Genomic DNA, 19,551 nt, shown 5'->3' on the forward strand with positions numbered 1-19,551 from the left:
TGAAGAATCAATAATTAAAAGTTAAAGTAACTATAAAGCGTCTGATGATGGCAGCATGTTGCCACATCTGATGATGGCAGCATGTTGCCAAATTGCATCATGCCAATAAATATTGGTAAATAAAAGTGACTATGGCAGAAAAATTATTTTATAAATTTAGTAACACATTTTTCCAGCATATTAAATGTGATGTCTCAGAGTAGCCACAATAGAAGTAATTAATTGGAAACAAATTACAGCACCACTTGCAATATTATTTTCTAACACCACAATCAATTTCCACTGCCAAAACCATTTTCAAGTGCTTATCTTACCTCAGCTGAGGACAGAAAACTTTTACTATATCCTAATTTTGAGGTCTAAGAGTCTTGTCACAGTGTTGTTATAAGCTAGGTTTTCTTTGGTTGGAAGGATTGGTTATTGTGTCCCCACCGAAAAAATTTCAGCCCTCATTGACCAACACCTCCGTCCAATTGCCCAAAATCTAGCCTCTCATCTCAAAGATACCTACCAGTTCCTTCACTGACTCTCCTCAACCCCATCCCTTTACCCCTTGTATTGCTAGTTGTCACTTTTGACACCACTTCCTCGTGCACCAGCATCCCTCGTAACCATGGTCTTGTTGCTACTGAACATTACCTTTCCCAATGTTGTTCACACTCCAGACCCCATATACCTTTTACTAACTTAATTCTAACTCACAACTGCTTCTCATTAGAAGGGAAGATATACAAACAAACCTGTGACCCAGTGATTGGCACATGCATAGCACCCTTTTATGCCAACTTGTTTATGGATCATCAAGAGGGAACCTTCCTAGCCTCCCAAAACTCCAAACCCCTGCTCTGGCTCTTGTTCATTAATGATATCTTCATGATCTGGACTTTGGGCCAAGACATTCTATCCTCATTCCTTCATAACCTCAACACCTTCTCTACTATCTGCTTCACTTTGTCCTCAACCCAGTGTGCCACTTTCCTGGAAATTGGCCTCCTCCTCTCTCATGACTCTATCCACAGCTCTGTCCAATTCCACCAACCACCAACAGTACGTGCATTTTGACAGCTGGCATCCTGTCCTCTCCAAAAAATCCCTCCCATACATCCTGACCACCAGAGGCGGGCTGATCTGCAGTGACAGGAATTCCCCGTAGGCTGAAGATCTCAGCAAGGTCTTAAAAAACAGGCACTATCCCCTAGACCCGGTCTGGAAACAGGTCTCCCATGTCATTTCCCCAATACCCCAATCCTCCCATCACTTCCAAAAACTAACTACAAGAGAGTGCCCCTTTCATCACCCAGTATCACCAAGGACTGGAACAATTGAACCACACCCTTTGCCAGGTCTTTGATTACCTTTCATCATGCCCTGAAATGAGGCATATCCTACCCAAGATCCTTCCCATCCCTCCTAATTTGGCATTCGGTCATCCACCCAACCTCCACAACATTCTAGTCTGTCTGTATGCCGTTCCCAATCCCAGCCCCTTGCCACAGGGATCATATCCCAGTGGGAGACCAAAGTGCAAGACCTGTCCAATCCACTCACCGAGCTCTTCCTGTTCCAGTTGTCACAGGTCTGCCCAACCTCATCAGAGGCCAGGCCACCAGTGAAAGCAGGCATGTCATGTACCAGCTCTACTGCAGTCATTGCACAGCTTTCTATATTGGCACGGCTGCCATCCAACTGTCCACCACGATGAGTGGCCACTGCCAAACTGTGACCAGGTGCATGGTAGACCATCCTGTGGCAAAAAATGCACCTGGGCCATCTAGATCGTCCCTTCACCACAACTTTTCTGAATTGTATAGATTGGAGGTATCCTTACAACACATTCTCCACTTCCGAAATTGTTCCAGCCTCAACCTTAAGAAACCTATTATCCCACACCCTCCACTCAACAGTTTCTGCCCCCTCTGTCCTATCATTTCCTCTATATCCATGTTCCCTCACTGTCATTGTTTTCTGCCTTCTGCCAATGTATCCGCCCATCTTTCCTAGTTTTTCTCATTTTCCAGCCCCCCCCCCCCCACCTCCCTTCTCAAGCTGTGCCTGTCAGTCTCGTCTGGCCTCCATGTAGTCCCTGCACACTTAGCCAAACAGTGCTCTGCTCTCCCCTCCCACCTGTCTCCTGCTATCCCTCCTGCATCCCTGCCCAAATCCAGATTGCTGTTTCACATTCCGGTTCAAGCTGTTGGAGATGGCAGTCATGTGTGCGTGAATGTGCTTGTTTGTGTGAATGCCTGTGTGTTTTCTTTTCTAAAGAATCATTTGGCCGAAAGCTAAATATGTAACAGTCTTTACATTGTGCTTGTGTGCAACACAGTGTGTCAAATTTACAGTGAGTAGCAATCTGTCCTTTCCCTAATATTGTCAAGTCAAAAGTTATAATTATTTTTAGTGATAAGTTAGGTACCTCACTCTTTGTGTATGTTTGTGCAAAACAGTTACCAGTAATAAAACTGTTCTTGCTTCGCATTGTAGGTTGACACTTCTCTTGAATTATACATACAGTCAGTGCAGTTGTTTGTTATTGTAAATATTATTACATGTTAGAAAAATCAAAACATTGACTTTTTTGTTGTGTTTATATTAGTGCTTCCCCAAGGAAAAGAGCTACTGCCAATTGATGTTGTATTTTGAGTGCCATAAGTTTCTTTGGCCTTTTTACAGGTTGCAATAGAAGATTCTTCTGATGATGAATCACACACTGGAAAAACTGTTGGTTCTTCAGACAGTAAGGAGGAAAAGAAAGAAAATATGAGTGCAATATGTAAACCTGAGCCAGGCATAGACCCTACAACAGGTGAAGATTGTGAATCCCACACAAATTTGGAGGACAATACTAGTAATGAATTGCAACCAGAAGATCAAACAAATGTTTTGAATGTGAATGTGGATGCTGTGGCTGTAGATGTATGTCAGAAACAAGCAAATAATTCTGTCACACTGGATAATAAAGTTGGGTCGAAGCCTGTGGATCATGTAGAGCCAATAAAGGACATTTTGCATGATAAAGAACCGTCTGGATATTGTGAAACAGGGACAGACAAAGAGATGAGTAAAAATGTCTGTGAGCTCAAAAAAGAAATGTCACAGTCAGTGTTTGTAAATACAGAGAATTCAGAGGCAACTGACAATACAATTACTAATTTGGAAGATTCTGCCATTCGAAAAGCTCAAAATACTACACCGATGGAACGTACAAGACATTCTTCAGAATCTTGCTCAACAATGCCTGCACATCCTCGTACACGTTCAGCTTCCCTTCAGTCTCCACCACCACTTCCTACAACAACAGAGCCTCGTGTCCAAAGTGACTCTGTTGATACTTTAAAACGAAATGTCATGCGAAAACTCTTAAGTATGGGTGCTGCCAGCGTGCGAGATATAGTCGACAATCCAACACAATCACGCCGTGTACAGCATGCTTTATGCCATCTCGTAAATGAGCATCGTACGGCATGGACACGGCACATGCGGCGATTGGCAGAGGCACGGTTCAGGCGTGACTGCAGTAGTACAGTGCAGTCCATGGAACCCACTGCACCACCAGATTTGGAAGCAGATGCTGATGCTGCTGTGGATCTTGCAAGTTTGCCTTCTGAGCTGATTGAAAGACTTGGTGATCTGCTACAGCTTGATGGACTCGGAGCAAGTACAGAAGGCATGGATCGTGAGATTAGTGATGATGGCCTTGAAGAACTGCAGGAACTTCAAGAGGCTCTGTGCCGGCAGGCTAATCTGGAATGCGTACCTGAAAAAGATTTGTCAGATCTTCTTCCTGAAATGAAACAAGGTATGCTTTTTTGTTGTCTCAATTTTCATTCTAAAATTGCTTCATCTTTTTCATAAGTTGTATAGTTAGGTACATTTTACACATTTGTGTGTCAGAATTAGTTATAACATTTTCATGGAGAAACTGAACAGTTATTGCATGTTGTTTTATGGTGTTCTTAACTCAGAGTATGCCCCAGTTACTACGCTACAGACTAACAAACAATTGGAGAATTGGATTGCGCACTCTGATATTATACAAAAAAACACAAAAGGCAATTCAATTCATGTGCTTGCAGGGTTTAAGGCTGGTAGATGGGGTGTCCAGAGTAGGTACTGAAGTTAATTTACTTGTTTGGCTTAGTATACCTGAATAGAACTTACAAGAATGAAATTAGAGAATCCTTTTTCTTTTTAAAGACAGTATCCATATTGGGAACATTATCTACTCAGTGGAACACATAAATTGTTTGCATAAGCATTGGCCGCAAATTCTCCTTGAACAGTAACAGCAAGATCTGTAGAACATGGAGAAATTTCATGCAGTACACACCATTGCATAGCCATGTTTAGCTGCAGGAAGCAGGCATAATGGTTTGCGAGTTTCCACAGCATATGAACCTGAACATTTGTTCACAAGGCTATTACATTCCTCTCTTCCAATTATTTGTGGTGTATGTTATATGGTTTTTTGCATCCATTATGCTAATTGCTACCCATAACAGGTGTTCACTGTGTGCACATCGTGTTAGACTGCAGTTGCAGAAACACTGTGTTCTAGCTGGTGATTGAGTTCTGACATCACTTCTGCCTCAGTAGTCATTTAATTCTTTGTGACAAAATCTTGAATTTTCACATCTTCTGGTATTTTGTCTTGATTTTACCCAATACTACACACAATTTGTGTATCTTCTTCTTCTTCTTCTTCTTCTTCTTTCTTGGCTCTACAGCTCATGATGAGCTCTTCTATAATTTCCTTCAATTTCTCTCGTCCTTTGCCAATACTTTCCAGTTTTTATAGCCCATCTTCCTAAGATCTTCGATTACTCCATCTTCCCATCTGGCTCTTGGTCGACCACATTCTCTCTGCCCTCCTGGCTTTTCTTGTAATATTCTTTTTGGTACTTCTGCATTATTCATGCGAGTCACACGTCTAGCCCACCTCAGTCTGGATAATTTCACTATCCTTCTGATGGATTGGTCTTTGTATATGATATACAACTCATGGTTGTATCTCCTCTTCCATCTTCCTCTTTCACAGATTGGGCCGATAATTTGTCTAAGTACCTTTCTTTCAAATGCATCCAGTGTTTTAATATCTTTAGTTGTTAATTTTCAGGCTTCAGGGGCATATGTAAGCACTGGTCCTATAAGTGATTTATACATAGTTAATTTTGTGGTATGAGTCAGGAGCCTCAAGGACAGAAGTCTTGTTAGGGCATAATGGGCTCTATTGGCTAGTATTAATCTATGCTTAATTTCATAGGAGGTATTATTTAGATGCGTAACTATCAAGCCCAGGTACCTGTAATGTTCAACTCTCTCAAGCACATAATTGCCCATTGTTATTGCGTTTGGCATATTTTCTCTATGTGCTTTTCCAGCTGCCATATATTTTCTTTTTGTTCATTAATAATTAACCCCACGTTCTTACTAGCCTGTTCAAGAGCTGTAAATGTCTCTTCCATTGCTTTTTGGGTCCTTGCTATTATATATGTATCATCTGCATAGGCCAATATCTGCACTGATTTATAGAAGATCGTTCCCCTATTCAGAATGTTTGTGTTTCTCATCACCTTCTCCAGGGCGGCATTAAAGAGAAGACATGCCAATACATCCCCTTGTCGCACTCCGTTTTTAATATTCAATGTATTGGGCATCATTCTTCCTATTCTTACACTACCTTGTGTTTCGATCATTGTCATTCCCACCAACCTTATCAACTTTCTCGTGATTCCCAGTTCATCTAGAGCTTGATACAACTGCTCTCTATTTATGCTATCATAAGCTGCTTTGAAATCTATAAAAAGGTGATGCGTGCCAACCCTGTGTTATAGTTGACTTCCCGGGAAGGAATCCACATTGGTACGGCCCCGTCTCCCTCTGTATGATAGGGAGTATTCTGTCGAATAGTATATTAGAGAATATTTTATATCCCAAATTAAGTAGTGTGATCCCTCTGTAATTGCCACACTCCATCTTATCTCCTTTCTTATATACGGGACATATGATACCCTCGTTCCATTGTTGGGGCATTTTCTCCTCTTCCCGTATTCTGGAGACCATTTTCAGAAGGCTTTGTTCCAGCTCTCTGCCTCCTTGCTTAAACAGCTCTGCTGGAATACCATCTGTCCCTGCCACCTTGTTGTTTTTCAATTTATTAATGGCAGTTTTCACTTCTTCTATATTTGGTGGGGTAGTGTTGTTGTCTGGGTCCTCTTCCCCTTTCGTGTCTGTTGGATATTCTAGGGTTGAGAAGACTATCAAAATACCTGCACCATCTTTCGCATATTCCCTTCTCTTCACTTAGTATACTCCCTGTCTCATCTTTTATTAAGCTTGTTTTACTACCAAAAGGCTTCTGTATTGCATTCATCTCTCTATAGACTTTTCTTATTTCATTTTTGCTTCTCATGAGCTCCATTTTTTTGACACTTGCTTTCATCCATTCTCTCTTTTTTTCTTTGGTGAGTCCTCTTTTCAATCCTCCATTTTTCTTTGTATTCTTCTACTATTCTGCTCGTACAGTGTGATCACAGTGTCCTTCTATATGCTTTGTTCTTTTCTTCAGTTACTATTTCGCATTCAGTATCAAATCATGATGGTCTTACTTGTCTTGTCCCAATTCCAAGTATCTCTCTTGCCGATGTCTCGACCGTCTTTTTTATCGCTTCCCACTGATCTTCAATATTATTATATTCTCCAGCATTTTCCAGAATCTGAGTTATCTTCTCCTGGCACTGTTCTCTAACTTCCACTGATTCTAAAGTTGTTACATTATATTTCTGTGCCCTGGGTCGGTCTCCTTTCGCTGCATTAGATATCCTTGCCCCCACCCGTGCCCATACTAGAAAATGATCTGTATCTATGTTTGGGCCTCTGAGACTCCTCACGTCCAATAGGTTCGATTTGTGTTTCAAATCTATCAACACATGGTCGATCTGGTTTACTGTGTTTCCATTCGGTGAGTTCCATGTTCCCGTATGTATTTCTTTAAGTGGGAACAGTGTTGATCCTATTACCATATTTCTAGATGCTGCGAACAGTGTAAGTCTTGTTCCGTTCTCATTACTTGTTGCGTGTTTGCTGTGGAGGCCAAATATCAGTCTATAAATCTGTTCTTTCCCCACCTGAGCATTGCACCTGAGCATTTAGGTCTCTGGCTATTATTTTAACATCATGCACTGGGCACTCATCATATACTCTTTCCAAAGATTCATAGAATACTTCTTTCTCTTCTTCTTCGGATTCTTCTGTTGGTGCATGGGCATTAATTATGGAGTAGTTTGAGAATATCCCCTTTATCCTGAGTGTTGATTATCTTGGACTAATGGGTGTAAACCCTATTACCAAATGCTTTAATTGATGGTATACAACAAATCCTGTCCCCAACTCATGATTTCTTTCGCTGCCACTATAGAATATATTCGCCTCTTTCTTTTCTAAAACTCCACTCCCTGTCCATCTAATTTCTTGTAGTGCTATTATACTTTGCTTCAGATTCATTATTTGATCCAGCATTACGTTCAGTGCTCCTGGTCGATACAGGGATCTCACATTCCAAGTACCAATATATAGATTGGATCTACGCCTTCTATTTCTCTTCTTCCTTATTTTCCCTCCTTCATTTACTTGTATTCCATCCTCTTTGTCCTTCATCTGTCCACCTTTACTTTGTAGAAGTTTTGCAACAATTGTTTTTTACAGAGCGGGCTGTCAACCCTGCGTCCAACCCCTACTGGGGGACGGGTGATTTTTAATCAGTGTTTTCTTCCCTTAGCCTTTGGAGACCTAACTCCCAACTGCAAGGCAGCAGTTGTTTTTTTTACTAGTTTTGGTCCGCCTTAGGTATTTTATTTCCCCAGTGTCCACCATATTTAGTGAACATTACCCAATCCACCAATGGAAAAAGTTAAAGGCAATTGTAAAATGCGTTTTAGACAGGTACGTGCCGAGTAAAACTGTGAGGGACGGGAAAAACCCACCGTGGTTCAACAACAAAGTTAGGAAACTACTGCGAAAGCAAAGAGAGCTTCACTGCGGATTTAAACGCAGCCAAAACCTCTCAGACAAACAGAAGCTAAACAATGTCAAAGTTAGCGTAAGGAGGGCTATGCATGAAGCGTTCAGTGAATTCGAAAGTAAAATTCTATGTACCGACTTGACAGAAAATCCTAGGAAGTTCTGGTTTTCCGTTAAATCAGTAAGTGGATCGAAACAGCATATCCAGACACTCTGGGATGATAATTGCATTGAAACTGAGGATGACACGCGTAAAGCTGAAATACTAAACACCTTCTTCCAAAGCTGTTTCACAGAGGAAGACCACACTGCAGTTTCTTCTCTAAATCCTCGCACGAACGAAAAAATGGCTGACATCGAAATAAGTGTCCAAGGAATAGAAAAGCAACTGAAATCACTCAACAGAGGAAAGTCCATTGGACCTGACAGGATACCAATTCGATTCTACACAGAGTATGCAAAAGAACTTGCCTCCCTTCTAACAGCCATGTACCACAAGTCTCTAGAGGAACGGAAGGTTCCAAATGATTGGAAAAGAGCACAGGTAGTTCCAGTTTTCAAGAAGGGTCATCGAGCAGATGCACAGAACTATAGGCCTATATCTCTGACAACGATCTGTTGTAGAATTTTAGAACATGTTTTTTGCTCGCGTATCATGTCATTTCTGGAAACCCAGAATCTACTCTGTAGGAATCAACATGGATTTGGGAAACAGCGATTGTGTGAGACCCAACTCACTTTATTTGTTCATGAGACCAGAAAATATTAGATACAGGCTCCCAGGTAAATGCCATTTTCCTTGACTTCTGGAAGGCGTTTGATACAGTTCCTCATTGTCACCTGATAAACAAAGTAAGAGCCTACGGAATATCAGACCAGCTGTGTGGCTGGATTGAAGAGTTTTTAGTAAACAGAACACAGCATGTTGTTCTCAATGGAGAGACGTCTACAGACGTTAAAGTAACCTCTGGCGTGCCACAGGGGAGTGTTATGGGACCGTTACTTTTCACAATATATATAAATGACCTAGTAGATAGTGTCGGAAGTTCTATGCGGCTTTTCGTGGATGATGCTGTAGTATACAGAGAAGTTGCAGCATTAGAAAATTGCAGCAAAATGCAGGAAGATCTGCAGCGGATAGGCACTTGGTACAGGGAGTGGCAACTGACACTTAACATAGACAAATGTAATGTATTGTGAATACATAGAAAGAATGATCCTTTATTGTATGATTATATGATAGCAGAACAAACACTGGTTGCAGTTACTTCTGTAAAATATCTGGGAGTATGCGTACGGAACGGTTTGAAGTGGAATGATCATATAAAATTAATTGTTGGTAAGGCGGGTGCCAGGTTGAGATTCATTGGGAGAGTCCTTGGAAAATGTAGTCCATCAATAAAGGAGGTGGCTGACAAAACACTCGTTCGACCTATACTTGAGTATTGCTCATCAGTGTGGGATCCGTACCAGGTCGGGTTGACAGAGGAGATAGAGAAGATCCAAAGAAGAACGGCACGTTTCGTCACAGAGTTATTTGGTAAGCGTGATAGCATTACGGAGATGTTTAGCAAACTCAAGTGGCAGACTCTGCAAGAGAGGCGCTCTGTATTGCAGTGTAGCTTGCTGTCCAGGTTTTGAGAGGGTGCGTTTCCGGATGAGGTATCGAATATATTGCTTCCCCCTACTTATATCTCCCGAGGAGATCACGAGTGTAAAATTAGAGAGATTCGAGCGTGCACAGAGGCTTTCCGGCAGTCGTTCTTCCCGCGAACCATACGCGACTGGAGCAGGAAAGGGAGGTTATGACAGTGGCACGTAAAGTGCCCTCAGCCACGCACCGTTGTGTGGCTTGCGGAGTATAAATGTAGAGTCCAAGGCAACAGCACAGGTATCACTTAAGAAGATGTGTAAAATCACATTTTTGGGCCAAATAGTTTTTGTGAAATCGAATGATAAAGTGTGTCAACGCAGTCGAAACACCATGTGTCTGCACAGGCGAGCAGTGCAATGATGACAAAATCGCGCACATCGCGGAATGTGGGGAGCACGCCTCTGTAGCGGCGAAAGGGTTAATGCGGCCGTGGTGGCTTTACTTCATAAACTGCGCACTCCACCCTAAACATAAGTTTGCGAACTATACTACGTTGCTGCTTGTCTTGGTGCATACAACTGGCACCGCAGCAATCTCCCGCGTCTGGGCGGGCATGCGCGAACTGCCAAGATAAAAGAATTGAACTATAGCAACTCCACACGGGACAGTTTGTGTCTGGTTTATCATAAAGCATAGTCATCCACGGTGCACCAAACACACTGACAGTCTTTGATACTTGTACTCCCACACATTTTATCATTCCGCAAATATGATAAGAAACATTTTCCATCTGGTTGATAACAACCTGTAGAAATACTTTAGGAAAGTGTCCACATTTATTATTCACAACAGACTAACCCCAATTCATCTAAAAGTTACATAAATTGATAAACAAACAATTTTGCCATTGACATTAGCTGACATTTTTATTTTTGCAGTTAATTGTAATTATTTGTGAGATGGTGCTGGTGGCTTGGGACATCAATGTGTGCATGAAAAAGGCATCTACGTATATTGCCACCTTTAGTAATTGTAGATTGCAGGACTTATTTAAATTCAGTGTAGTCTTCACTCTGTATAAACTATAACAGCAGCAGTTTTAGAAAAAGTAATTTAACAATGCATTCTTTGTTATTTTAGAGACTGGAGTTGTTAAAGAAGAGCTTGAGGAAGAAATTGACAGATTTGGTGCTTCTACTGGTCTCGAAGCAATGAGAGTTACAGATATGACAGCAACAGAACCTAATTCATCTGATCCACCAGTAACAGAATTTGGCAGTCTGTTCTGTGACTTTCCAGATTTCAGCAGTGACCTTGACCGTGCCTCCAATTGTTCACTGCCAATGCCATTGACTGACAGTCTTACTACAGGTTAGAATATCATGTCAATCATACATGTGTGTGTGTGTGTGTGTGTGTGTGTGTGTGTGTGTGTGTGTGTGTGTGAGGGAGGGAGAGAGAGAGAGAGAGTGAGAGAGAGAGAGAGTATAAGGTAATATACGAGGGCGGTTCAGAAAGTAACCTCCGATTGGTCACAGTGCGGGTTGTGGGGCGAGTAGCGACGCCATCTGTGCTTTCACGCACTCAATAGGTCAGTCGGCATCAAGCCGTGGTCGAGTGAACGTCGTACCTGCGCTAGTTTAGTTTTTGTGGCAGTTTGAAATGTGTGCTGCAATAGAAAACCCCGCCAAATGTGAAGTGCGTGCTGTCATAAGGTTTTTTACAGTAAAGGATATTCTGCATCAGCTATTCATCGTGAGCTTGGTGCCGTGTACGGACCAAGAGTTATGAGTGAAGGAGTTGTCTGTGAATGGGTACGTTTATTTAAAAGTGGACGAGAAAACGTTCATGATGAAGAGAGGAGTGGTAGACCATCATTGGTGACTGACGAACTCGTTCAGACAGTTGATGCAAAAGTTCGTGAAAATCGACGTTTCTCAATGTCGGAGTTGTCTACTGGTTTTCCACAGATTTCTAAGACTCTCTTGTACGAGATAGTGACAGCAAGATTGGGTTACCGTAAGTTCTGTGCACGATGGGTGCCCAAAATTCTTACCGACCACCACAAAACTCAAAGAATGGCCTCTGCATTAGACTTTCTGTCACGATATGAGGACGAAGGAGAACCATTGTTAAACAGAATCGTGACCGGTGACGAAACCTGGATTAAGTACGTGAACCCTGAGACAAAAGAACAATCAAAGATATGGGCACATTCAAATTCGCCTACCAAACCAAGAAAAGCCTCGCAAGATTTTTCTGCCAGAAAACTGATGCAACGGTGTTTTGGGATGCCAAAGGGGTGTTGTTGGTTGAATTCATGGAACGTGATACGACCATTAATCAAGACATGTACTGTGAAACAATAAAAAAGTTACGACGGGCTATACAGAACAAACGCCGTGGTACGCTGACTTCCGGTATCGTTTTTTTGCACGATAACGCCCGTCCTCACTCTGCTCGCAGAACAACGGCCCTTCTTGAGTCCTTCAAGTGGGACGTTATCAACCATCCACCTTACAGCCCAGACCTGGCGCCAAGTGATTATCACCTCTTCATGCATTTGAAGAAATGGCTCGGGTCACAGCGGTTTGATGACGACGAAGAGCTCAAAGATGTCGTCACAGGCTGGCTCCAGGCACAAGCGGGTGATTTTTATGCAGAAGGAATTTCAAAGCTTGTGAAGAGATACGATAATTGCCTCAATCGCTATGGAGACTATGTAGAAAAATAGTGCAAAGATGTAGTTGTAAGATGTATATATTAAAATATTTTAATTTAGCTTGGTGTATTTTTTTAAATCAACCGGAGGTTACTTTCTGAACGGCCCTCGTATATACTAGAATAGCACAAACTAATTTTAATGTAAAAGCTACATATTTAATTTCAGTCATCTTTCTGGTTTTGATATTCAGTATCAGAGCTGCGTGGAATAATGGGCATAAGAACAAGGATTAGAAGCTGTATCCTGGATACTATTTCTTACATTGTATAACTGACATCTTTCTGTTTTTGACCTATGTCTGTCATAAAGTTGACAATTTGTGGTAATTGACCAGAAGTCATTGTGTGAAACACTAGTGGTATCTGGCATTCCCCAAGCAAGTGTTATAGGTCCTCTGCCGATCTAATCTGTGTAAACAATTTTTGAAATAATGTGAGCAGTCCTCTGAGATTGTTTACAGATGATGCTGTTGTTTACCACCAAGTAAATTCATCAGCAGATCAAAACTAATTGCAAAATTATTTATACACATTATCTGCGTGGTATGAAAAGTAGCATTTGAGCCTAAACAGTTGAAAGTAGGAAGTATCGGTTAAATTTTGATATCGGTTAAATTTTGATTTCATGATAATCACACAAATATAAAGATTGGCATTTCAAGTAAACACTGGGGATTACAATTACTGAAAAGTCGTAAGTATTAGGTTGAAAATGTTGTGTGGAAAATGAACCAAAGGATGCATATAATTGCCAGAACATTTAGAAGTTGTAGCTAATCTACTAAGGTGACTGCCTACGATATGCTTGTATGTGCACTTCTGAAGTGCAGATGTGCAGTATGGGATCTTTACCAGATAGGCTTGATAGAGGACATCACATTGATGGAGGACACTGCAAAATTTCAAAGGCTGGCAGCTTGTCTTGTATTACAGTGAAATAGTGGAAAGAGTGTCACAGATACAAGGTTGGGTGAAATCATTAAAACCAAGTTTTTCCTTGTGGTGAGATCTGTTCATGAAAGTTCAATTACCAACGTTCTTCTCCGAATGCGAAGCGCCACTATCTAATATTGCCCCGGATCGGAAATATCGTAGATCCGTACCTGATGCACAGAGCAGTCTGAGTTGTAGTGGGGAGGTGGTAGTCTCCACGTGACTCGTGTTTACGTTAAGTGATTTTACTGTTTCCTCTTCGTTTATTACTCTCACGTCAAATGAAAACCAAACGGATTTTTGTGGCCAGGAGCTATCAAATGAATTAAAATACACTCACATAATTACGGAAGGCTAAAATATGTTATTAGTTTCAGATTTTATTTTGTTTCCACCTTTCTGACAGTCAAGCGTTAATCGCCTTGCAGAACAATGAAGTTATTTTTGTCAGAAAGTAACATGTGGTGTTTGGTGGAATTTCGAATCTATACTTTCGTAATACGAAAATATGCAGTGTACATGTTGCTGCAAATCAGACATCTTTCCAAAACGTGCTTTTTCCCCTGAGTTTTGTTTTCTAAAGTGCCAGGAAATTCTATACCGGTGTATAAAACCACAACCATCGAAAGGACTGATACGTTTTACAGTTCCGAGGAAAAGTATACTGTTACTTAACACGGAAAAAGTATTTTTAACCGGGAAATCCGGGAATTTTTTTTCCTCGTCCACGTATACACCCTGAGGTTGAAGTGAAAAAATAAAACTTACATATACAATAATATTGCTGACATGACACTTGCGCAACACATTCTTGGGAGACTAGCATCTGACTATCAGAAGAAGTTCAGTAATTTTGGAGAGGACTTACATGATTTCTAACAGGTGTGGCGGATCAGACAGTGGTAGTGTCACACACCTAGTCAGCATGCTCAAAAGTGAGACAGATTAAGGCACTTGTATTGTTAAGAGGACTTTGCTTCTAGTTTATGATAGGTGTCATAAATTATAAAATTAGGAAATTATTGCTTTTATGGAAAGACAAAGGGAGTTATTTTTGCCATGCTGTGTTTGTAGATGAAATAGACATCTGCTGCCATTCACTCAGTGTACAGGGCAAGGACTGTCAGTCGACAAAGGACACTGCCTACAGATCACTCATGCAATGCAGTCAGTTGCAGAATATTGCTCAGATGTGTGGGACCCATACCAGACAGAGCTAACGGGATATTGAACGTATACAGGAAGGGCAGTGGTGGTCACAGGTTTGTTTGATCCATGAGAGAGTGTCACAGAAATACTGAAGGAACTGAACGGGAAGACTGATGAAGATAGGTGTAAACTATCCTTAGAAAGTCTGTCAACAAAGTTTCAAGAACTGGCTTCAAATGATGAATCTAGGAATATACTACAATCACCTATGTATCGCTCACATAGGGATCTTGAGAATAACATTAGAATAATTACTACACACACAAGACTTTCAAACAGTCATTCTTCCCGTGCACCATATCTGAATAGAATGGGAAAAAACCCTACTAAATGGTACAGTGGGACGTACCCTCTGCCATGCACCTCACAGTTGATGTTACGAGTCTTATGTGTGTAAATTGAGATATAGATTAACATCATTCAGCTTTTTGACTTCTCTAACTGTGGTGTAGTGGTGTAGTAGTTATAGTCCTCCATTTAGAGTGTATTTTAATTAATTTGTGTAGTTGTCAATTTCTATCTCTCAAGAATTTTCTGATGTGTGGCAGTTGTTTGTATTTCTGTTCTACTGGTTTTTCCATTACTTATTTTTAGAGTAACCCTGAAGAATATTTGTATTGTCTGTCTTTGTCTAATCATTTCTTTCACGTGTTTCAGCTCTACAAGCATCCGAACATTTGCAGGAAACACCTCATACGATGACCAGAGATTTGACGAATGATGCTGCATCTACAGTAGTCGACAGTGGTACAAACTCAGCTGTAAAGGATTCTCCAGAGGATGTGCAAATGGTCCGAATACCAACAAATGATACGAGTACTGAAGAAGCATTGCTGACTGGAGAAAATTTGAATGTTACGTTATGTGATGGCATGACAGGTATTACTGAAAAAGAACCATGCGATGCTATGCTGAGTAAGCAGATAGATGCACCAAATTTTGTAACGAGTGTTACCAGTGACAGTGTTGTAGGCAAAGACAGTGGTGACGCTGTCTCCAGCGTGGAAAATCAACTTAGTACTAATAACTCTGCCGATCGAATGTGCCGTATCCGCACTCTTGCAGCAAGAAAGGAATATAAAACTAATGAATCTCCTGTAGACTCAGGAACTCAGACTGAGGATTCTGAAACAGTGGAACCTCACACATTACTCCAAATGTTGCAGAATAAGTTCAATGTTCCTACTGATGTGATTAAAACTGTGAGAACTTATCTTACCCATTCAAGTAGTTCAGGTAATAGTAGTTGTAAGCCACAGCCAAAGACTTCAGATAATATTCACACTGATAGCATTGTAGATTATAGTAGCTGTGACTTACAACAGAGTGTATTAGGTAGTTTAACTGAGAACACTGCGACCAATCAAAACTCTATTGCCACTGGACTTTCACACTTGCCCTCAGAGCAGAGGGAACAGGCAGTGTTAGGAGAATCTCGCAATTTTGGTATGGGCTCTAATTCACATGCTGCTGTTCATTCTGATGGAACCAATGTGGAACCTGAAGAGAATACTGGAAGGCAAAATGATCAAGTGTTGCCACATACCAGTAGTAATGTGCTTCAGTCTCATAGCAAAATTTCTTATCCATCTGATAAACCAAAACCCTTCCACAAAAGAAAAATTCAAATGCGAAACCCTTCTCTAAGAAATCTGAGAGATTTACAATTTGGATCCAAATCACCTGCAACAAATCCTAAAGTGCACTGCAATAAATCAATGCAACCACATTGTTCACAGTTTTATTCAAACATTGATGCTAATGGAAATTTAGATGCAGTGCCCAGTCAGTCTGTATGGGAGGAAAATAATTCCATGACACAGACAGTTGTGCCACAAACAAGGGAACAAGTTAGTACATTGGCATGTGTAAATAAGATCACAACTGGTTTGCAGACTAATGCTGACTTTCCAGTTAGTATGAGCAGTCATATTGAAAACCCTAGCACTAGCAACACAGCACAGTTTAACACTTCTGTATCAGACAATATATTTCAACAAATGTTTGAGATAGACAGTGAAGTAACTCGACTCATGCAACGGAAATTAGAGTTGTATAAGCTCCTACAGGGAGTTTCTGTTACCTCTCGGTCACAGCTGACAAACAATTTACCAGCAACTGATGACAACAGCTTCTTAAAAATCAATGGAAATTGTGGTATGATATCAAAGAAGGCCAGGAAGAAACGTCAACGCCTAATGAAGAGATATCGAGCCCACCTTGCTGCTAATGCTTTGGCAGCCAGGAATGTAATTTCAGAAGATAATACAAACCCAATGCCTGTTTTAGAAAGTGCTGTTATGGATGTTCCAAATGTACAGGACGTTCTGGGTTCACAGACCATACCAGTACTTCACAGGGAGGAAACAGTAATAATGAGAACAGAACAGAATTCAAATGAGAGCTGTACAGAAAAAAATTACAACACTGTTAATGGTGTTGAAAGGCTTGAGATACATTTAGATACACCAGTCATAAATAAAAGTGGTGATCATCAGTTATCAGCTGCGACACTCTCCAATCCACAAGGTTATGAAGTAGTTGCCTCAGAAAACATTATTCAGTCAAAGCCTTCTATAGAGGATGAAGTTAATTCCTTTGCCAATCATGCAGAAAACAATACAGTGCAGTCAAAAGAAGATACACTGGATGTAAGCTCATGTACGGAAACTGACATCAAAATAACTGGTACTCCAAACTGCTTGGATGCACCAAACCATGAAGCATCTCTGGATGTACCAAACAATCAAGCATCTCTTGAAACTGTTTGTGAAAATACTGTTGCTACAAAGGAAGTTGATAATGATATACTGTGTGAATCCGCAGTTCCTAAAAGAAGTAGAACGGCTAAATCAAAGAGACAGAAAGGCCATATCTCATCCCAGGAGTCTATGGACGAAACTGCCACAGGCTTTCAAAATGATGATAAACTTATAGGCACAAAAGAGAAATCATTGTCTCGTGAACCCGTTGTGAAACTCGTTGATGTATCAGAGGTTAGCATGAAAACAAGAAGGAAATCAATCTTAGACAATGCAGTGAAACAGGACACTGCCTGGGAATCAGTTCGAACGGCCAAAGAAAACAAAGTTGGTGGAGATACACAAGGAACATTATTATCAGAAAATGATGAATCAGTTGACAAAACAGGGGAGGTAGGAAGGTCAGTCACTCCTCCATGTGTAAATAAGAGAGGGAGGACAAAATCAGTGATTTCTTCCAAATCTTCAAACGCGAAGAAGTTAAAGGCAGCAGTAAAGACTGATGCTGATATGTGTGTAGGTAATACAAATGAGGCAGGGAAGGGAGCCTTGACAGATCCCCCTAATGTTGATAGCCCAGAACAAAAAAGTTATGAGGGTCAGCCATTTAAGCACACAGATGTACAAGAATCTGCCAACAGTAACATAGCTACGACTAATAAACGTCAGTTGGCAATAAATGCGCCAGAAAACACGTTTTCTAACTACAGGAGTACAAGAAGAAAGCGTCTGTTTAGTGAATCAGTGAGTCAAGAGTCTTCTGAAGATTCTGCTGTGGCCAACACAGATGACATCACAACACTTGTGGGCAGTAAGAGACGGAGAGGCAGAAGTTCTAGTACTGTGCCAACTGCTGTTTCTGCTAAACAAGAAGAGTCAGATGCGTCAGAATCTGGCAAGACAAAGGAGAATAGAAAATCTAAAGGAGTCCACCGATTATCACAACACTGCAATTATGATGTAAATGCAGAGAATATAGAAAATGATTCTGGGTTTGTATCAGCAGTTGCAGCTAGAGAAGTTAGTGAAGGGAATAGTATTGTTGAGAGTGAAGTGCGTGATGTTCTCCAAGAAACCAGAAGAAAACAACCTATGCCTAAAAATGTATCTTCCACAAAAAAGACAGAGACACACACAAAATCCAGAGCGAGATCTACAGATTTGGAGAATAAATTTCATAAACCTGTAGCTGAAAAAAAATCTACACTAACAGTCGCAGCTGAGAGATCTAATTCTGTTGAATTTGGAACCAGTAGTGGTGATAATGAAAAATGTGATGATGATCTCCAAGAAGTCAAAAGAAAATTTTCTTCACCTAAAAATGCATCTTCTACAAAGAACACAGAGATACACTTAAAATCTACAGCAAAATCCACAGATTCAGAGGTTATGCAACAGAAACCTGATACTGAAAAAAGTTCACCATTAACAGCCACAGCTGAGAGGTCAAACTGTGTTGACCTAGCAACTAGCATTGGTGATAATGTAAAGTGTGATGTTCCCCAAGAATCCAAAAGAAAATTACCTTCACCTAAAAATATATCTTCAGCAAAGAAAGCAGAGGCACACTTAAAATCTAGAGTGAGATCCACAGAGTCAGAGTCTAAACAGCAGAATCCTGATACTGATAAATATTCAACACCAACTGTCAAAACTGAAATGTCTAATCCTGTTGAATTTAGAACTAGCAGTGATGATAATGAAAACTATGATGTTCTTCCAGAAACCAAAAGAAAACTACCTTTGCCTAAAAATGTATCTTCAGCAAAGAAAGCAGAGGCACAATTAAAATCTAGAGGGAGGTCCACAAATTCAGAGACTAAACAGCACAATTCTGATACTGAAAAAAATTTAGCATCACTTAAAACAGAGAGAGAAAGTTCGGCTGAATTGTGTTTTGAAACTGATACAGTCTCACTCCCCAGCAATAGTAATCAAATTGCAAGGAAGCGGCCTGTGACATTTAACAGAAGAAAAGGTCGGAAAAAAGTGAGCTTTCGTACAGCATTTGTACCGGATTTAGTAGTACTCATCTCACAAGATGATGAGAAGGTTGCAGTACAACCAGAGACTTCTAGTCCACATAATAAAGGACCCGATCAAATGACAGCAGGTGCAGTTGCAGCTGATGTGTCGTCTGTGGGCACTGTACAGAAAGAGAAGGTTGGTAACTTGATATTTACATCTAAAATATCAATAAATAAGCTTAGACTTTGCCCCTTCAACTGTGTTTGTATTTTCTACTTTAGATTTTCTGTATCAGGTGTTTTCTCCTTAATTGTTGGTAACAGACAAAGGGTTTAATATTGC

General features: G+C 40.7%; 2 protein-coding genes across 2 annotated transcripts in view; both read left to right on the forward strand.

Moving 5' to 3' along the window:
• Positions 1-3,452, forward strand: part of LOC124619561 (histone-lysine N-methyltransferase 2D-like) — a 72,251-nt gene extending 68,799 nt beyond the window's left edge. Inside the window, exons 5-6 of the mRNA XM_047146086.1 lie at positions 2,674-3,364; positions 3,427-3,452. Coding sequence (XP_047002042.1) covers positions 2,674-3,364; positions 3,427-3,452 — 717 coding nt within the window. The remainder of the gene's footprint in view (positions 1-2,673; positions 3,365-3,426) is intronic.
• Positions 3,439-19,551, forward strand: part of LOC124595821 — a 134,740-nt gene continuing 118,627 nt past the window's right edge. Inside the window, exons 1-3 of the mRNA XM_047134755.1 lie at positions 3,439-3,799; positions 10,754-10,984; positions 15,137-19,404. Coding sequence (XP_046990711.1) covers positions 3,478-3,799; positions 10,754-10,984; positions 15,137-19,404 — 4,821 coding nt within the window. The 5' untranslated portion in view covers positions 3,439-3,477. The remainder of the gene's footprint in view (positions 3,800-10,753; positions 10,985-15,136; positions 19,405-19,551) is intronic.

This window comes from Schistocerca americana, chromosome 1 (genome assembly GCF_021461395.2).
Source record: "Schistocerca americana isolate TAMUIC-IGC-003095 chromosome 1, iqSchAmer2.1, whole genome shotgun sequence".
Classification (NCBI taxonomy): Eukaryota; Metazoa; Arthropoda; class Insecta; order Orthoptera; family Acrididae; genus Schistocerca; species Schistocerca americana.